Below are 18,673 nucleotides of genomic sequence, written 5' to 3' on the forward strand. Positions count from 1 at the left end.
CAGACAGCTCCTACCTCAACAACTATTACTGTAGAGGTCCTGTACCTGATCCAAGGTCCTATTAGACAGCTCCTACCTCAACTATTACTGTAGAGGTCCTGTACCTGAGCCAAGGTCCTATCAGACAGCTCCTACCTCAACAACTATTACTGTAGACTACATAGAGCAGAACAGACCATAGAGGTAGATATGGACTACATAGAGCAGAACAGACCATAGAGGACATTCCACAGAGGTAGATATGGACTACATAGAGCAGAACAGACCATAGAGGTAGATATGGACTACATAGAGCAGAACAGACCATAGAGGTAGATATAGACTACATAGAGCTACTACGGGTCAAGTGTACATAAACAACACATATCGTATGATGGTTGTCCTGACTCACTGCAGTAGGTGGTGGTGGTTGAGCTGATGGGAGGGGGCATCAGGCAGCTACTGAAGATCACTAGCTTCCTGCCATAGTTATCATCACCTGGAGAGAACAGAGAACAGAGAGAACAGGAGAGAGAGAGAACAGGAGGAGAGAGAGAACAGGAGGAGAGAGAGAACAGGAGGAGAGAGAGCACAGGAGGAGAGAGAACAGAGAGAAAACAGAGAGAACAGGAGGAGGAGAGAGCACATCAGCACATTAATCCTTATTAGAACCGGTGTAGAGCCTAACTGGAACACATAGACACCGTGTCAGTTTACAGTTTCTGGGGAAGATCATTTTTCACCATAAAAACAATGCCCCTTTATAAGACAGCATTACACAGAGAATCACTTTGAGAATGGTGTTTTCCCCGCTAATTAATGCATTTAGGAACATTGGTGCTCATAGCCTCCTGCCAGGTGAATGGTGCTCATAGCCTCCTGCCAGGTGAATGGTGCTCATAGCCTCCTGCCAGGTGAATGGTGCTCATAGCCTCCTGCCAGGTGCATTGGTGCTCATAGCCTCCTGCCAGGTGATTTTGGTGCTCATAGCCTCCTGCCAGGTGAATGGTGCTCATAGCCTCCTGCCAGGTACACTGGTGCTCATAGCCTCCTGCCAGGTACACTGGTGCTCATAGCCTCCTGCCAGGTACACTGGTGCTCATAGCCTCCTGCCAGGTACACTGGTGCTCATAGCCTCCTGCCAGGTACACTGGTGCTCATAGCCTCCTGCCAGGTGCATTGGTGCTCATAGCCTCCTGCCAGGTACATTGGTGCTCATAGCCTCCTGCCAGGTACACTGGTGCTCATAGCCTCCTGCCAGGTACATTGGTGCTCATAGCCTCCTGCCAGGTACATTGGTGTTCATAGCCTCCTGCCAGGTACACTGGTGCTCATAGCCTCCTGCCAGGTACACTGGTGCTCATAGCCTCCTGCCAGGTACATTGGTGCTCATAGCCTCCTGCCAGGTACACTGGTGCTCATAGCCTCCTGCCAGGTACACTGGTGCTCATAGCCTCCTGCCAGGTACACTGGTGCTCATAGCCTCCTGCCAGGTACACTGGTGCTCATAGCCTCCTGCCAGGTACACTGGTGCTCATAGCCTCCTGCCAGGTACACTGGTGCTCATAGCCTCCTGCCAGGTACACTGGTGCTCATAGCCTCCTGCCAGGTGCATTGGTGCTCATAGCCTCCTGCCAGGTACATTGGTGCTCATAGCCTCCTGCCAGGTGCACTGGTGCTCATAGCCTCCTGCCAGGTACACTGGTGCTCATAGCCTCCTGCCAGGTACACTGGTTCTCATAGCCTCCTGCCAGGTGCATTGGTGCTCATAGCCTCCTGCCAGGTACACTGGTTCTCATAGCCTCCTGCCAGGTGCATTGGTGCTCATAGCCTCCTGCCAGGTACACTGGTTCTCATAGCCTCCTGCCAGGTACACTGGTGCTCATAGCCTCCTGCCAGGTACACTGGTGCTCATAGCCTCCTGCCAGGTACACTGGTGCTCATAGCCTCCTGCCAGGTACACTGGTGCTCATAGCCTCCTGCCAGGTGATTTTGGTGCTCATAGCCTCCTGCCAGGTGAATTGGTGCTCATAGCCTCCTGCCAGGTACATTGGTGCTCATAGCCTCCTGCCAGGTACATTGGTGCTCATAGCCTCCTGCCAGGTACATTGGTGCTCATAGCCTCCTGCCAGGTACACTGGTGCTCATAGCCTCCTGCCAGGTACACTGGTGCTCATAGCCTCCTGCCAGGTACACTGGTGCTCATAGCCTCCTGCCAGGTACACTGGTGCTCATAGCCTCCTGCCAGGTACACTGGTGCTCATAGCCTCCTGCCAGGTACATTGGTGCTCATAGCCTCCTGCCAGGTACAATGGTGCTCATAGCCTCCTGCCAGGTACATTGGTGCTCATAGCCTCCTGCCAGGTGAATTGGTGCTCATAGCCTCCTGCCAGGTGAATTGGTGCTCATAGCCTCCTGCCAGGTGAATTGGTGCTCATAGCCTCCTGCCAGGTGAATTGGTGCTCATAGCCTCCTGCCAGGTACACTGGTGCTCATAGCCTCCTGCCAGGTACATTGGTGCTCATAGCCTCCTGCCAGGTGAATTGGTGCTCATAGCCTCCTGCCAGGTGAATTGGTGCTCATAGCCTCCTGCCAGGTGAATTGGTGCTCATAGCCTCCTGCCAGGTGAATTGGTGCTCATAGCCTCCTGCCAGGTGAATTGGTGCTCATAGCCTCCTGCCAGGTACACTGGTGCTCATAGCCTCCTGCCAGGTACATTGGTGCTCATAGCCTCCTGCCAGGTACATTGGTGCTCATAGCCTCCTGCCAGGTGCACTGGTGCTCATAGCCTCCTGCCAGGTACATTGGTGCTCATAGCCTCCTGCCAGGTACATTGGAGCTCATAGCCTCCTGTCAGGTGCATTGCTGCCATTTAGGAACATTGGTGCTCATAGCCTCCTGCCAGGTACATTGGTGCTCATAGCCTCCTGCCAGGTGGTTTTGGTGCTCATAGCCTCCTGCCAGGTACACTGGTGCTCATAGCCTCCTGCCAGGTGTATTGCTGCCATTTAGGAACATTGGTGCTCATAGCCTCCTGCCAGGTACACTGGTGCTCATAGCCTCCTGCCAGGTGAATTGCTGCCATTTAGGAACATTGGTGCTCATAGCCTCCTGCCAGGTACACTGGTGCTCATAGCCTCCTGCCAGGTGAATTGGTGCTCATAGCCTCCTGCCAGGTACATTGGTGCTCATAGCCTCCTGCCAGGTACATTGGTGCTCATAGCCTCCTGCCAGGTACATTGGTGCTCATAGCCTCCTGCCAGGTACACTGGTGCTCATAGCCTCCTGCCAGGTGCATTGCTGCCATTTAGTGACGATTTTCAAGCCAAAACGTTCTGATCTGATGCATCAGCTTCATTGCTTTTAAAAGGTGTTTTGATGCTTGTGGTTGTATTCATTTGGGATCTATCGCATCCCACAACTGTCCCAGACGATGTCTGGAATATTTCTCTCGCACCTTTAGGACAAGTTGACCTAACAGGATACAGGGCATTCAGGAAGTATTCAGACCCTTTCACCTTTAGGACAGGTTGACCCAACAGGATACAGGGCATTCAGGAAGTATTCAGACCCTTTCACCTTTAGGACAGGTTGGCCCAACAGGATACAGGGCATTCAGCAGGAAGTATTCAGACCCTTTCACCTTTAGGACAGGTTGGCCCAACAGGATACAGGGCATTCAGGAAGTATTCAGACCCTTTCACCTTTAGGACAGGTTGACCCAACAGGATACAGGGCATTCAGGAAGTATTCAGACCCTTTCACCTTTAGGACAGGTTGATACAGGGCATTCAGGAAGTATTCAGACCCTTTCACCTTTAGGACAGGTTGGCCCAACAGGATACAGGGCATTCAGGAAGTATTCAGACCCTTTCACCTTTAGGACAGGTTGACCCAACAGGATACAGGGCATTCAGGAAGTATTCAGACCCTTTCACCTTTAGGACAGGTTGGCCCAACAGGATACAGGGCATTCAGGAAGTATTCAGACCCTTTCACCTTTAGGACAGGTTGACCCAACAGGATACAGGGCATTCAGGAAGTATTCAGACCCTTTCACCTTTAGGACAGGTTGGCCCAACAGGATACAGGGCATTCAGGAAGTATTCAGACCCTTTCACCTTTAGGACAGGTTGACCCAACAGGATACAGGGCATTCAGGAAGTATTCAGACCCTTTTGTTACAGCCTTTTTCTAAAATCTATGAAATACATATTTTCCTCATCGATCCACACACATTTCCACAAAATGCCAAAGCAAAAATAGATTTTTTTGGAAAATCTATAAAAATAAAAAACACATACCTTATTTACAAAAGGATTCAGACTCTTTGCTATGAGTCTCGAAATTGAGCTCAGGTGCATCCTGTTTCCATTGATCATCCTTGAGATGTTTCTACAACTTGGAGTCCACTTGTGGTAAATTCTATTGATTGGACATGATTTGGAAAGGCACACACCTGTCTATATAAGGTCCCACAGTTGACAGTGCATGTCAGAGCAAAAACCAAGCCATGAGGTCGAAGGAATTGTCCGTAGAGCTCCGATACAGGATTGAGTCATGGCACAGATCTGGGGAAGGGTTCCAAAAATATCAGCAGCATTGAAGGTCCCCAAGAACACAGTGGCCTCCATCATTATTAAATGGAAGAAGTCTGGAACCACCAAGACTCTTCCTAGTGCTGGCTGCCCGGCCAAACTGAGCAATCTGGGGAGAAGGGCCTTGGTCAGGGAGGTGACGGTGGTCACTCTGACAGAGCTCCATAGTTCCTTTGTGGAGATGGGAGAACCTTCCAGAAGGACAACCATTTCTGCAGCACTCCACCAATCAGGCCTTTATGGTAGAGTGGCCAGACGGAAGCCACTCCTCAGTAATATGCCCGTGACAGCCCGCTTGGAGTTGCAAAAAGGCACCTAAAGGACTCTCAGACCATGAGAAACAAGATTCTCTGGTCTGATGAAAACAAGATTGAACTCTTTGACCTGAGTGCCAAGGGTCACGTCTGGAGGAAACCTGTGAAGAATGGTGGTGGTAACATCATGCTGTGGGGATGTTTTTCAGCGGCAGGGACTGGGAGACGAGTCAGGATCGAGGGAAGATGAACGGAGCAAAGTATAGAGAGATCCTTGATGAAAACCTTCTCCAGAGTGCGAAGGACCTCAGACTGGGGTGAAGGTTCACCTTCCAACAGGACAACGACCCTAAGCACACAGCCAAGACAACACAGGAGTGGCTTTGGGACAAGTCTCTGAATGTCCTTGAGTGGCCCAGCCAGAGCCCGGACTTGAACCCTCTGGAGAGACCTGAAAATAGCTGTGCAGCGATGCAACCCGGACAGAGCTTGAGAGGATCTGCAGAGAAAAATGGGAGAAACTCCTCAAATACAGGTGTGTCAAGGGTTAGGGTTAGGAGGTGTGACCTGTAGGATCCCTGTGACCTGTAGGATCCCTGTAGAATCCCTGTAGGATCCCTGTAGGATCCCTGTAGGATCCCTGTGACCTGTAGGATCCCTGTGGCCCCTATGATCCCTGTAGGATCCCTGTGACCCGTAGGATCCCTGTAGGATCCCTGTGACCTGTAGGATCCCTGTAGGATCCCTGTGACCTGTAGGATCCCTGTCGGATCCCTGTGACCTGTAGGATCCCTGTGACCTGTCGGATCCCTGTGGCCTGTCGGATCCCTGTGGCCTGTCGGATCCCTGTGGCCTGTAGGATACCTGTGGCCTGTAGGATCCCTGTGGCCTGTAGGATCCCTGTGGCCTGTAGGATCCCTGTGACCTGTAGGATCCCTGTGACCTGTAGGATCCCTGTAGGATCCCTGTGGCCTGTAGGATCCCTGTGGCCTGTAGGATCCCTGTGGCCTGTAGGATCCCTGTGGCCTGTAGGATCCCTGTGGCCTGTAGGATCCCTGTGGCCTGTAGGATCCCTGTGGCCTGTAGGATCCCTGTGACCTGTAGGATCCCTGTGGCCTGTAGGATCCCTGTGACCTGTAGGATCCCTGTGGCCTGTAGGATCCCTGTGGCCTGTAGGATCCCTGTGACCTGTAGGATCCCTGTGGCCTGTCGGATCCCTGTGGCCTGTCAGATCCCTGTAGGATCCCTGTGACCTGTAGGATCCCTGTGGCCTGTAGGATCCCTGTGGCCTGTAGGATCCCTGTGGCCACATCATAGTAGGGGTGAGAGGTGTCCTGGTTACCTGTGACCAGTAGGATCCCGTGTCGAGCCACATCATAGTAGGGGTGAGAGGTGTCCTGGTTACCTGTGGCCTGTAGGATACCTGTGGCCTGTAGGATCCCTGTGGCCTGTAGGATCCCGTGTCGAGCCACATCATAGTAGGGGTGAGAGGTGTCCTGGTTACCTGTGGCCTGTAGGATACCTGTGGCCTGTAGGATCCCTGTGGCCTGTAGGATCCCTGTGACCTGTAGGATCCCTGTGGCCTGTAGGATCCCTGTGGCCTGTAGGATCCCTGTGGCCTGTAGGATCCCTGTGGCCTGTAGGATCCCTGTGGCCTGTAGGATCCCTGTGGCCTGTAGGATACCTGTGGCCTGTAGGATCCCTGTGACCTGTAGGATCCCAGTGACCTGTCGGATCCCTGTGGACTGTCGGATCCCTGTGGCCTGTAGGATCCCTGTGACCTGTAGGATCCCTGTGGCCTGTCGGATCCCTGTGGCCTGTCAGATCCCTGTAGGATCCCTGTGACCTGTAGGATCCCTGTGGCCTGTAGGATCCCTGTGGCCTGTAGGATCCCTGTGGCCACATCATAGTAGGGGTGAGAGGTGTCCTGGTTACCTGTGACCAGTAGGATCCCGTGTCGAGCCACATCATAGTAGGGGTGAGAGGTGTCCTGGTTACCTGTGACCAGTAGGATCCCGTGTCGGGCCACATCGTAGTAGGGGTGAGAGGTGTCCTGGTTACCTGTGACCTGTAGGATCCCGTGTCGAGCCACATCGTAGTAGGGGTGAGAGGTGTCCTGGCTGAAGCTGACTCTACGTGGGGCTGGAGGGCGATCCGGACGGTACCCATGACGACCCTGCTCCTCATCTTCTTCCTTCTGCAGCTCTGAGGAGACAAATAGAGGGTCGCCATGTTACACCAAAACTGTCAATGTTGCAGTTCCAGTGTCAGGCCCACTCGCCCCCGGTGTCAGGCCCACTCGCCCCCGGTGTCAGGCCCACTCGCCCCCAGTGTCAGGCCCTCTCGCCCCCAGTGTCAGGCCCACTCGCCCCCAGTGTCAGGCCCACTCGCCCCCAGTGTCAGGCCCACTCGCCCCCAGTGTCAGGCCCACTCGCCCCCAGTGTCAGGCCCACTCGCCCCCGGTGTCAGGCCCACTCGCCCCCAGTGTCAGGCCCACAGTGTCAGGCCCCCAGTGTCAGGCCCCCAGTGTCAGGCCCCCAGTGTCAGGCCCACTCGCCCCCAGTGTCAGGCCCACTCGCCCCCAGTGTCAGGCCCCCAGTGTCAGGCCCACTCGCCCCCAGTGTCAGGCCCCCAGTGTCAGGCCCACTCACCCCCAGTGTCAGGCCCCCAGTGTCAGGCCCACTCGCCCCCAGTGTCAGGCCCACTCGCCCCCAGTGTCAGGCCCCCAGTGTCAGGCCCCCAGTGTCAGGCCCCAGTGTCAGGCCCCCAGTGTCAGGCCCCCAGTGTCCCCCAGTGTCAGGCCCACTCGCCCCCAGTGTCAGGCCCCCAGTGTCAGGGCCCCAGTGTCAGGCCCACTCACCCCCAGTGTCAGGCCCACTCGCCCCCAGTGTCAGGCCCACTCGCCCCCAGTGTCAGGCCCACTCGCCCCCAGTGTTAGGCCCACTCGCCCCCAGTGTTAGGCCCACACTGTATTGAACTCAGTAGGGAATCAACTATTAGATTGAATTTAGCAGGGAGTCAACTAAATGCATTGAACTTAGTAGGGAGTCAACTAAATGCATTGAACTTAGGAACTTAGGGGTTAGGATTTAGGTGTTAGGGTTTAGGGGTTACGATTTAGGCGTTAGGGGTTAGCGGTTAGGGTTTAGTGGTTCGGAATTAGAGGTTCGGAATTAGTGGTTCGGAATTAGAGGTTCGGAATTAGGGGTTCGGATTTAGGGGTTCGGATTTAGGGTATGGACATCCCAAGGATCCCAGATAGCACTAATCGTTATTAAACAGTGTTGCTCTGTAGCACACTGAGGAGGTTGATGACATGCTGATCTTTGAAAATACTCTTTCATGACATCACTTCAATCACACATAACTAGTCCTGTAACAGACTACTACTACTACTACTACTGACTTGGTTATGACACATAACTAGTCCTGTAACAGACTACTACTACTGACTAGGTTATGACATCACTACAATGACACATAACTAGTCCTGTAACAGACTACTACTACTGACTAGGTTATGGGCCCATAACTAGTCCTGTAACAGACTACTACTACTGACTAGGTTATGACATCACTACAATGACACATAACTAGTCCTGTAACAGACTACTACTACTGACTAGGTTATGGGCCCATAACTAGTCCTGTAGCATACTACTACTACTGACTAGGTTATGACACATAACTAGTCCCGTAACAGACTACTACTGACTAGGTTATGACACATAACCAGTCCTGTAACAGACTACTACTACTACTGACTAGGTTATGGGCCCATAACTAGTCCTGCAACAGACTACTACTACTACTACTGACTAGGTTATGGGCCCATAACTAGTCCTGCAACAGACTACTACTACTGACTAGGTTATGGGCCCATAACTAGTCCTGTAACAGACTACTACTACTGACTAGGTTATGACACATAACTAGTCCTGTAACAGACTACTACAACTGACTAGGTTATGACACATAACTAGTCCTGTAACAGACTACTACAACTGACTAGGTTATGACACATAACTAGTCCTGTAACAGACTACTACTACTGACTAGGTTATGACACATAACTAGTCCTGTTACAGACTACTACTACTACTGACTAGGTTATGGGCCCATAACTAGTCCTGTAACAGACTACTACTACTACTGACTAGGTTATGGGCCCATAACTAGTCCTGTAACAGACTAATACTACTACTACTACTGACTAGGTTATGACACATAACTAGTCCTGTAACAGACTACTACTACTACTAGGTTACTACTGACTAGGTTATGGGCCCATAACTAGTCCTGTAACAGACTACTACTACTACTGACTAGGTTATGGGCCCATTCCCTTCTAAACATGTTGATATTTATTGAGAATAACTGAACATCTCCTCCTCTATAAATTCACATCCATTTGCCCTGGTTCGTGTCGGGTCTTCCTGTCCGAAACCAGAAATACTTGCTGTTTTCCGTCCCCAAAAACTGATAATCCAAAAACAGGGACTGGAAACTGTGTCCTGATCTAGATCAGTATTTAACCTGCTCTGCCCTGTCCAGAGGGAATGAAACCAGAAATACTGTGTCCTAATCTGGATCAGTATTTAACCTGCTCTGCCCTGTCCAGAGGGAATGAAACCAGAAATACTGTGTCCTAATCTGGATCAGTATTTAACCTGCTCTGCCCTGTCCAGAGGGAATGAAACCAGAAATACTGTGTCCTGATCTAGATCAGTATTTACCCTGCTCTGCCCTGTCCAGAGGGAAGGAAACCAGAAATACTGTGTCCTAATCTGGATCAGTATTTACCCTGCTCTGCCCTGTCCAGAGGGAATGAAACCAGAAATACTGTGTCCTGATCTAGATCAGTATTTACCCTGCTCTGCCCTGTCCAGAGGGAATGAAACCAGAAATACTGTGTCCTGATCTAGATCAGTATTTACCCTGCTCTGCCCTGTCCAGAGGGAATGAAACCAGAAATACTGTGTCCTAATCTAGATCAGTATTTAACCTGCTCTGCCCTGTCCAGAGGGAATGAAACCAGAAATACTGTGTCCTAATCTAGATCAGTATTTACCCTGCTCTGACTAACTGTGGAATGGGGACACTACCGCTCAGTCAGACTAATGGACTAACTGTGGAATGGGGACACTACTGCTCAGTCAAACTAATGGACTAACTGTGGAATGGGGACACTACTGCTCAGTCAAATGGACTAACTGTGGAATGGGGACACTACTGCTCAGTCAAACTAATGGACTAACTGTGGAATGGGGACACTACCGCTCAGTCAAACTAATGGACTAACTGTGGAATGGGGACACTACCGCTCAGTCAAACTAATGGACTAACTGTGGAATGGGGACACTACTGCTCAGTCAAACTAATGGACTAACTGTGGAATGGGGACACTACTGCTCAGTCAAACTAATGGACTAACTGTGGAATGGGGACAGTACTGCTCAGTCAAACTAATGGACAAACTGTGGAATGGGGACAGTACTGCTCAGTCAAACTAATGGACTAACTGTGGAATGGGGACAGTACTGCTCAGTCAAATGGACTAACTGTGGAATGGGGACACTACTGCTCAGTCAAACTAATGGACTAACTGTGGAATGGGGACACTACTGCTCAGTCAAACTAATGGACTAACTGTGGAATGGGGACACTACCGCTCAGTCAAACTAATGGACTAACTGTGGAATGGGGACACTACTGCTCAGTCAAACTAATGGACTAACTGTGGAATGGGGACACTACTGCTCAGTCAAACTAATGGACTAACTGTGGAATGGGGACACTACTGCTCAGTCAAACTAATGGACTAACTGTGGAATGGGGACACTGCCGCTCAGTCAAACTAATGGACTAACTGTGGAATGGGGACAGTACTGCTCAGTCAAACTAATGGACTAACTGTGGAATGGGGACAGTACTGCTCAGTTAAAATGGACTAACTGTGGAATGGGGACACTACCGCTCAGTCAAACTAATGGACAAACTGTGGAATGGGTAAGGATATTTTTACGATCCTCCTTCCAGGAAAAGACATTGGAAGGAGAACACAGTCAGCTGTGGTCACAAAAACAAAGACCTGTTGATATTCTAGGTACTTTCCAGCTGCGTGGTTTTCCTTGAAGTGGTGTGACGGAATGTTGAGCGGATGACCTCCCAGTCCTTGGCCTGGCAGAGAGGAGGATGAAGGCGGAGAGGAGGTAGAAGGTAGAGAGGAGGTAGAAGGTAGAGAGGAGGTAGAAGGGAGAGAGGAGGTAGAAGGGAGAGAGGAGGAGGAGGTAGAAGACAGAGAGGAGGTAGAAGGGAGAGAGGAGGTAGAAGGGAGAGAGGAGGAGGAGGTAGAAGGCAGAGAGGAGGATGAAGGGAGAGAGGAGGATGAAGGGAGAGAGGAGGTAGAAGGCAGAGAGGAGGTAGAAGGCAGAGAGGAGGATGAAGGTAGAGAGGAGGTAGAAGGCAGAGAGGAGGATGAAGGGAGAGAGGAGGATGAAGGGAGAGAGGAGGTAGAAGGCAGAGAGGAGGATGAAGGCAGAGAGGAGGTAGAAGGAAGAGAGGAGGTAGAAGGAAGAGAGGAGGATGAAGGGAGAGAGGAGGATGAAGGGAGAGAGGAGGTAGAAGGGAGAGAGGAGGATGAAGGGAGAGAGGAGGTAGACGGGAGAGAGGAGGATGAAGGGAGAGAGGAGGTAGACGGGAGAGAGGAGGTAGACGGGAGAGAGGAGGATGAAGGGAGAGAGGAGGTAGAAGGCAGAGAGGAGGTAGAAGGCAGAGAGGAGGTAGAAGGGAGAGAGGAGGATGAAGGGAGAGAGGAGGTAGACGGGAGAGAGGAGGTAGACGGGAGAGAGGAGGATGAAGGGAGAGAGGAGGTAGAAGGGAGAGAGGAGGTAGAAGGCAGAGAGGAGGATGAAGGCAGAGAGGAGGTAGAAGGGAGAGAGGAGGATGAAGGGAGAGAGGAGGATGAAGGGAGAGAGGAGGTAGAAGGGAGAGAGGAGGTAGAAGGCAGAGAGGAGGATGAAGGTAGAGAGGAGGTAGAAGGCAGAGAGGAGGTAGAAGGCAGAGAGGAGGATGAAGGTAGAGAGGATGTAGAAGGGAGAGAGGAGGTAGAAGGGAGAGAGGAGGATGAAGGTAGAGAGGAGGTAGAAGGGAGAGAGGAGGTAGAAGGCAGAGAGGAGGATGAAGGCAGAGAGGAGGTAGAAGGGAGAGAGGAGGTAGAAGGGGAGAGAGGAGGTAGAAGGGAGAGAGGAGGATGAAGGGAGAGAGGAGGATGAAGGGAGAGAGGAGGAGGAGGTAGAAGGGAGAGAGGAGGTAGAAGGGAGAGAGGAGGTAGAAGGCAGAGAGGAGGTAGAAGGCAGAGAGGAGGTAGAAGGGAGAGAGGAGGTAGAAGGGAGAGAGGAGGTAGAAGGGAGAGAGGAGGTAGAAGGGAGAGAGGAGGTAGAAGGCAGAGAGGAGGATGAAGGCAGAGAGGAGGATGAAGGCAGAGAGGAGGTAGAAGGGAGAGAGGAGGTAGAAGGCAGAGAGGAGGTACAAGGCAGAGAGGAGGTAGAAGGGGGAGAGGAGGTACAAGGCAGAGAGGAGGTAGAAGGGGAGAGGAGGAGGAGGTAGAAGGGGGAGAGGAGGTACAAGGCAGAGAGGAGGTAGAAGGGGGAGAGGAGGAGGAGGTAGAAGGGAGAGAGGAGGTAGAAGGGGGAGAGGAGGAGGAGGTAGAAGGGAGAGAGGAGGTAGAAGGGGAGAGGAGGAGGAGGAGGTAGAAGGGAGAGAGGAGGAGGAGGTAGAAGGGAGAGAGGAGGTAGAATGGAGAGAGGAGGATGAAGGGAGAGAGGAGGGAGAAGGGAGAGAGGAGCTGACACTAAGACTGACTCAGAGCAGAGGGAATGTGGGCCCTGCCCAGATATGGCCTCCTCTCCCTCCCCAAGCCCCTCCAGATATAATTATGAGCTGGGCCTCTTATCAGCAAGATGACCCGTCCTCCTCCTCCACGTCCTCCTCCTCCACGTCCTCCTCCTCCTCGTCTTCTCCTCCACGTCCTCCTCCTCCACGTCCTCCTCCTCCACGTCCTCCTCCTCCACATCCTCCACATCCTCCTCCTCCACATCCTCCTCCTCCACATCCCTCTCCTCCTTCTTCTTCTTAGATTGCATACAAAGCTATTTTTAGAACAGGCAACGTGTAATCTAACATGTGGTTGGGAGGAAACTAAGCCTGTTTGTGTTTGGGTCCCCAGACTGAATCATATCCTCTGTTCTGAGACCAGTCAGTAAGAGGGTGAGGGGTCAGGCAGATCTTAGCTACATGGTCAATGACAGCCTGAGTTTTTGTGGGCAGTGTCATGGTGAGAGATTTGTCCCTCTACTGTCAGATCTAGGGCATTGATAATTTCCTGTACCCTTTAGAGAGAACACCACTGAACCAGTACGCTGTAGAGAGAACATGACTGACCCAGTACACTTTAGAGAGAACACGACTGACCCAGTACCCTGTAGAGAGAACACCACTGAACCAGTACCCTTTAGAGAGAACACCACTGACCCAGTACGCTTTAGAGAGAACACGACTGACCCAGTACCCTTTAGAGAGAACACCACTGACCCAGTACCCTTTAGAGAGAACACGACTGACCCAGTACCCTTTAGAGAGAACACCACTGAACCAGTACCCTTTAGAGAGAACACCACTGACCCAGTACGCTTTAGAGAGAACACCACTGACCCAGTACCCTTTAGAGAGAACATCACTGACCCAGTACCCTTTAGAGAGAACATCACTGACCCAGTACCCTTTAGAGAGAACACCACTGACCCAGTACACTTTAGAGAACACCACTGACCCAGTACCCTTTAGAGAGAACACCACTGACCCAGTACGCTTTAGAGAGAACACCACTGACCCAGTACCCTTTAGAGAGAACATCACTGACCCAGTACCCTTTAGAGAGAACATCACTGACCCAGTACCCTTTAGAGAGAACACCACTGACCCAGTACCCTTTAGAGAGAACACGACTGACCCAGTACCCTTTAGCGAGAACACCACTGACCCAGTACACTTTAGAGAGAACACCACTGACCCAGTACCCTTTAGAGAGAACACCACTGACCCAGTACCCTTTAGAGAGAACACCACTGACCCAGTACCCTTTAGAGAGAACACCACTGACCCAGTACCCTTTAGAGAGAACACCACTGACCCAGTACCCTTTAGAGAGAACACCACTGACCCAGTACCCTTTAGAGAGAACACCACTGACCCAGTACCCTTTAGAGAGAACACCACTGACCCAGTACGCTTTAGAGAGAACACCACTGACCCAGTACGCTTTAGAGAGAACACCACTGACCCAGCACGCTGTAGAGAGAACACCACTGACCCAGTACGCTGTAGAGAGAACACCACTGACCCAGTACCCTTTAGAGAGAACACCACTGACCCAGTATGCTTTAGAGAGAACATCTAACACCACTGACCCAGTACGCTGTAGAGAGAACACCACTGACCCATTACGCTTTAGAGAAAACCACCGACCCAGTACCCTTTAGAGAGAACATCTAACACCACTGACCCAGCACGCTTTAGAGAGAACACCACTGACCCAGCACCCTTTAGAGAGAACACCACTGACCCAGTACCCTTTAGAGAGAACACCACTGACCCACGCTTTAGAGAGAACACCACTGACCCAGTACCCTTTAGAGAGAACACCACTGACCCAGTACGCTTTAGAGAGAACACCACTGACCCAGTACGCTGTAGAGAGAACACCACTGACCCAGTACGCTGTAGAGAGAACACCACTGACCCAGTACCCTTTAGAGAGAACACCACTGATCCAGTACCCTTTAGAGAGAACACCACTGACCCAGTACGCTTTAGAGAGAACACCACTGACCCAGTACGCTTTAGAGAGAACACCACTGACCCAGTACGCTTTAGAGAGAACACCACTGACCCAGTACGCTTTAGAGAGAACATCACTGACCCAGTACCCTTTAGAGAGAACACCACTGACCCAGTACGCTTTAGAGAGAACACCACTGACCCAGTACGCTTTAGAGAGAACACCACTGACCCAGTACGCTTTAGAGAGAACATCACTGACCCAGTACCCTTTAGAGAGAACATCACTGACCCAGTACGCTTTAGAGAGAACACCACTGACCCAGTACGCTTTAGAGAGAACACGACTGACCCAGTACCCTTTAGAGAGAACATCACTGACCCAGTACCCTTTAGAGAGAACACCACTGACCCAGTACCCTTTAGAGAGAACACCACTGACCCAGTGCCCTTTAGAGAGAACACCACTGACCCAGTACCCTTTAGAGAACACCACTGACCCAGTACGCTTTAGAGAGAACACCACTGACCCAGTACCCTTTAGAGAGAACACGACTGACCCAGTACCCTTTAGAGAGAACACCACTGACCCAGTATGCTTTAGAGAGAACACCACTGACCCAGTACGCACCACTGACCCAACACCCAGAGAGAACACCACTGACCCAACACCCTTTAGAGAGAACACCACTGAACCAGTACCCTTTAGAGAGAACACCACTGACCCAGTACCCTTTAGAGAGAACACCACTGACCCAGTACCCTTTAGAGAGAACACCACTGACCCAGTACGCTTTAGAGAGAACACCACTGACCCAGTACCCTTTAGAGAGAACACCACTGACCCAGTACGCTTTAGAGAGAACACCACTGACCCAGTACCCTTTAGAGAGAACACCACTGACCCAGTACGCTTTAGAGAGAACACCACTGACCCAGTACCCTTTAGAGAGAACACCACTGACCCAGTACGCTTTAGAGAGAACACCACTGACCCAGTACCCTTTAGAGAGAACACCACTGACCCAGTACCCTTTAGAGAGAACACCACTGACCCAGTACGCTTTAGAGAGAACACCACTGACCCAGTACGCTTTAGAGAGAACATCACTGACCCAGTACCCTTTAGAGAGAACACCACTGACCCAGTACGCTTTAGAGAGAACACCACTGACCCAGTACGCTTTAGAGAGAACATCACTGACCCAGTACCCTTTAGAGAGAACACCACTGACCCAGTACCCTTTAGAGAGAACACCACTGACCCAGTACCCTTTAGAGAGAACACCACTGACCCAGTACCCTTTAGAGAGAACACCACTGACCCAGTACGCTTTAGAGAGAACACCACTGACCCAGTACGCTTTAGAGAGAACATCACTGACCCAGTACGCTTTAGAGAGAACACCACTGACCCAGTACGCTTTAGAGAGAACACCACTGACCCAGTACCCTTTAGAGAGAACACCACTGACCCAGTACGCTTTAGAGAGAACACCACTGACCCAGTACGCTTTAGAGAGAACATCACTGACCCAGTACGCTTTAGAGAGAACACCACTGACCCAGTACCCTTTAGAGAGAACACCACTGACCCAGTACCCTTTAGAGAGAACATCACTGACCCAGTACCCTTTAGAGAGAACATCACTGACCCAGTACCATTTAGAGAGAACACCACTGACTGACCCAGTACGCTTTAGAGAGAACACCACTGACCGACCCAGTACGCTTTAGAGAGAACACCACTGACCCAGTACGCTTTAGAGAGAACACCACTGACCCAGTACCCTTTAGAGAGAACACCACTGACCCAGTACCCTTTAGAGAGAACATCACTGACCCAGTACCCTTTAGAGAGAACACCACTGACCGAGTACCCTTTAGAGAGAACATCACTGACCCAGTACCCTTTAGAGAGAACATCACTGACCCAGTACGCTTTAGAGAGAACACCACTGACCCAGTACCCTTTAGAGAGAACACCACTGACCCAGTACCCTTTAGAGAGAACATCACTGACCCAGTACCCTTTAGAGAGAACACCACTGACCCAGTACCCTTTAGAGAGAACACCACTGACCCAGTACCCTTTAGAGAGAACACCACTGACCCAGTACCCTTTAGAGAGAACACCACTGACCCAGTACCCTTTAGAGAGAACACCACTGACCCAGTACCCTTTAGAGAGAACACCACTGACCCAGTACCCTTTAGAGAGAACACCACTGACCCAGTACCCTTTAGAGAGAACACCACTGACCCAGTACCCTTTAGAGCACATATGTCAGAGTCAAGGCCCGCGGGCCACATCCGGCCCGCGAGAAGGTTTTTTACGGCCCCTGGGATGATCTTGATTTATTATTAGAACCGGCCCGCAGACCGCAGCAAGCCGGCAGCCCGCAGATCTTTTACACGCACCAATACTACATTTCCCACAATGCAACGGTGACGCACCGAGCAGTAGGCTGCTTCATTTCAATATTTATTGGCACAGCAGTTGTCAGCATCACAGTAAAATTAACTTTCAGATACCCATCAAAAATGGCAAAACGGAAGGTGGACACTGAGAACCGGGGGTTTCAAACAAGGTGGGAGTCGGAGTATTTGTTCACGGAGGTAGCTGGAAGACCTGTGTGTCTTCTGTGTGGAGAAAGTGTGGCGGTACTGAAAGGGTATAATCTGAGACGACATTATGAAACGAAACACGCGGACAAAAACAAGAATATGGACATGGAACAAAGGCTACAAAAGGCAGAGGAATTAAAACGAGGCCTCAAATCTCGACAGGCTCTGTTCAAAAAAGCCAAATCACAAGGCCAGGCTGCTGTCAAGGCCAGTTTTATTTTGGCAGAAGAGATCGCTAAATCAGCCCGGCCATTTACGGAGGGGGATTTCATCAAAAACTGCATGATTAAAGTTTGTGACGAAGTTTGCCCAGAAAAAGGCAACTCTTTTTAAATGTGAGTCTGAGCAGAAACACCATTGCCGAGAGAGTAGACCAGTTGTCCATCAATCTAAAAGAGCAGCTTGTGAAAAAGGGAAAAGATTTCATTGCATATTCCTTGGCTGTGGATGAGAGCACCGACATTTCTGACATTGCCCAGTTGTCAATTTTCATCCGCGGAGTGGACTCCAGCCTAAGCGTGACAGAGGAGTTTTTGGCTTTACGTCCTATGCATGGCACAACTACGGGGCATGATTTGTATGAAGAGGTGTCAAGATGTGTAAATGAGATGGAGCTGCCTTGGGAAAAACTCGTGGGTTTGACAACCGACGGAGCACCTGCGATGTGTGGACACAGGAGCGGACTGGTGGCGAAGATACGGGAAAAGATGCAAGAGGAAAACGCGACAGGTGAGCTGACAGCTTATCATTGTATCATACACCAGGAAGCGTTGTGCGGTAAAGCCTTGAAAATGGAGCATGTAATGAGCATCATCACGCGCACAGTTAACTTTATCAGAGCCAAAGGTTTGAATCACCGCCAGTTCAAGGCATTTCTGACGGAGTTAGAAACGGAGCATGGTGATTTGCCTTATCACACAGAGGTGCGATGGCTAAGCCAGGGAAAGGTGCTTCAAAGATGTTTCGAGCTTCGTGAGGAGATTTGTCTGTTCTTGGACAGCAAAGGGAAAGACACAACACAACTCCGAGACGAAATGTTTCTGTGTGAAATGGCTTTTCTGTGTGACATTACGAGTCATCTGAATGCAATGAACTTGCAGCTGCAGGGTCGGGATCGTGTCATCTCTGATATGTACAGTACAGTGAAGGCATTTAAAACCAAACTGACTCTGTGGGAGACGCAGATGCGGAAAGAAAATTTGAGCCACTTTCCCAGCTGCCAGACCATGAAAGAGAAGCTCTCTACCAGTGCGTTCCCGAGCGCACAGTTGGCTGATAAAATAGGTATGCTTGCCGCTGACTTTCGACGCCGATTTGCTGACTTTGAAGCACAAAAAAGCAGGTTGGAACTGCTCGGTAACCCATTTGCTGTTGACG

At 51.0% G+C, this 18,673-nt stretch overlaps 1 protein-coding gene across 1 annotated transcript in view; it reads right to left on the bottom strand.

The window, feature by feature from the left end:
* Nucleotides 1–335: 335 nt before the first annotated feature.
* Nucleotides 336–18,673, bottom strand: part of LOC127928912 (rho GTPase-activating protein 1-like) — a 33,329-nt gene continuing 14,991 nt past the window's right edge. The window contains exons 3-4 of the mRNA XM_052516501.1: nt 6,893–7,036; nt 336–478 (exon numbers count right to left, since the gene is read on the bottom strand). Of these exons, the coding sequence (XP_052372461.1) occupies nt 336–478; nt 6,893–7,036 (287 nt within the window). The remainder of the gene's footprint in view (nt 479–6,892; nt 7,037–18,673) is intronic.

Source organism: Oncorhynchus keta, unplaced genomic scaffold (assembly GCF_023373465.1).
Source record: "Oncorhynchus keta strain PuntledgeMale-10-30-2019 unplaced genomic scaffold, Oket_V2 Un_scaffold_4875_pilon_pilon, whole genome shotgun sequence".
NCBI classification, from domain to species: Eukaryota; Metazoa; Chordata; class Actinopteri; order Salmoniformes; family Salmonidae; genus Oncorhynchus; species Oncorhynchus keta.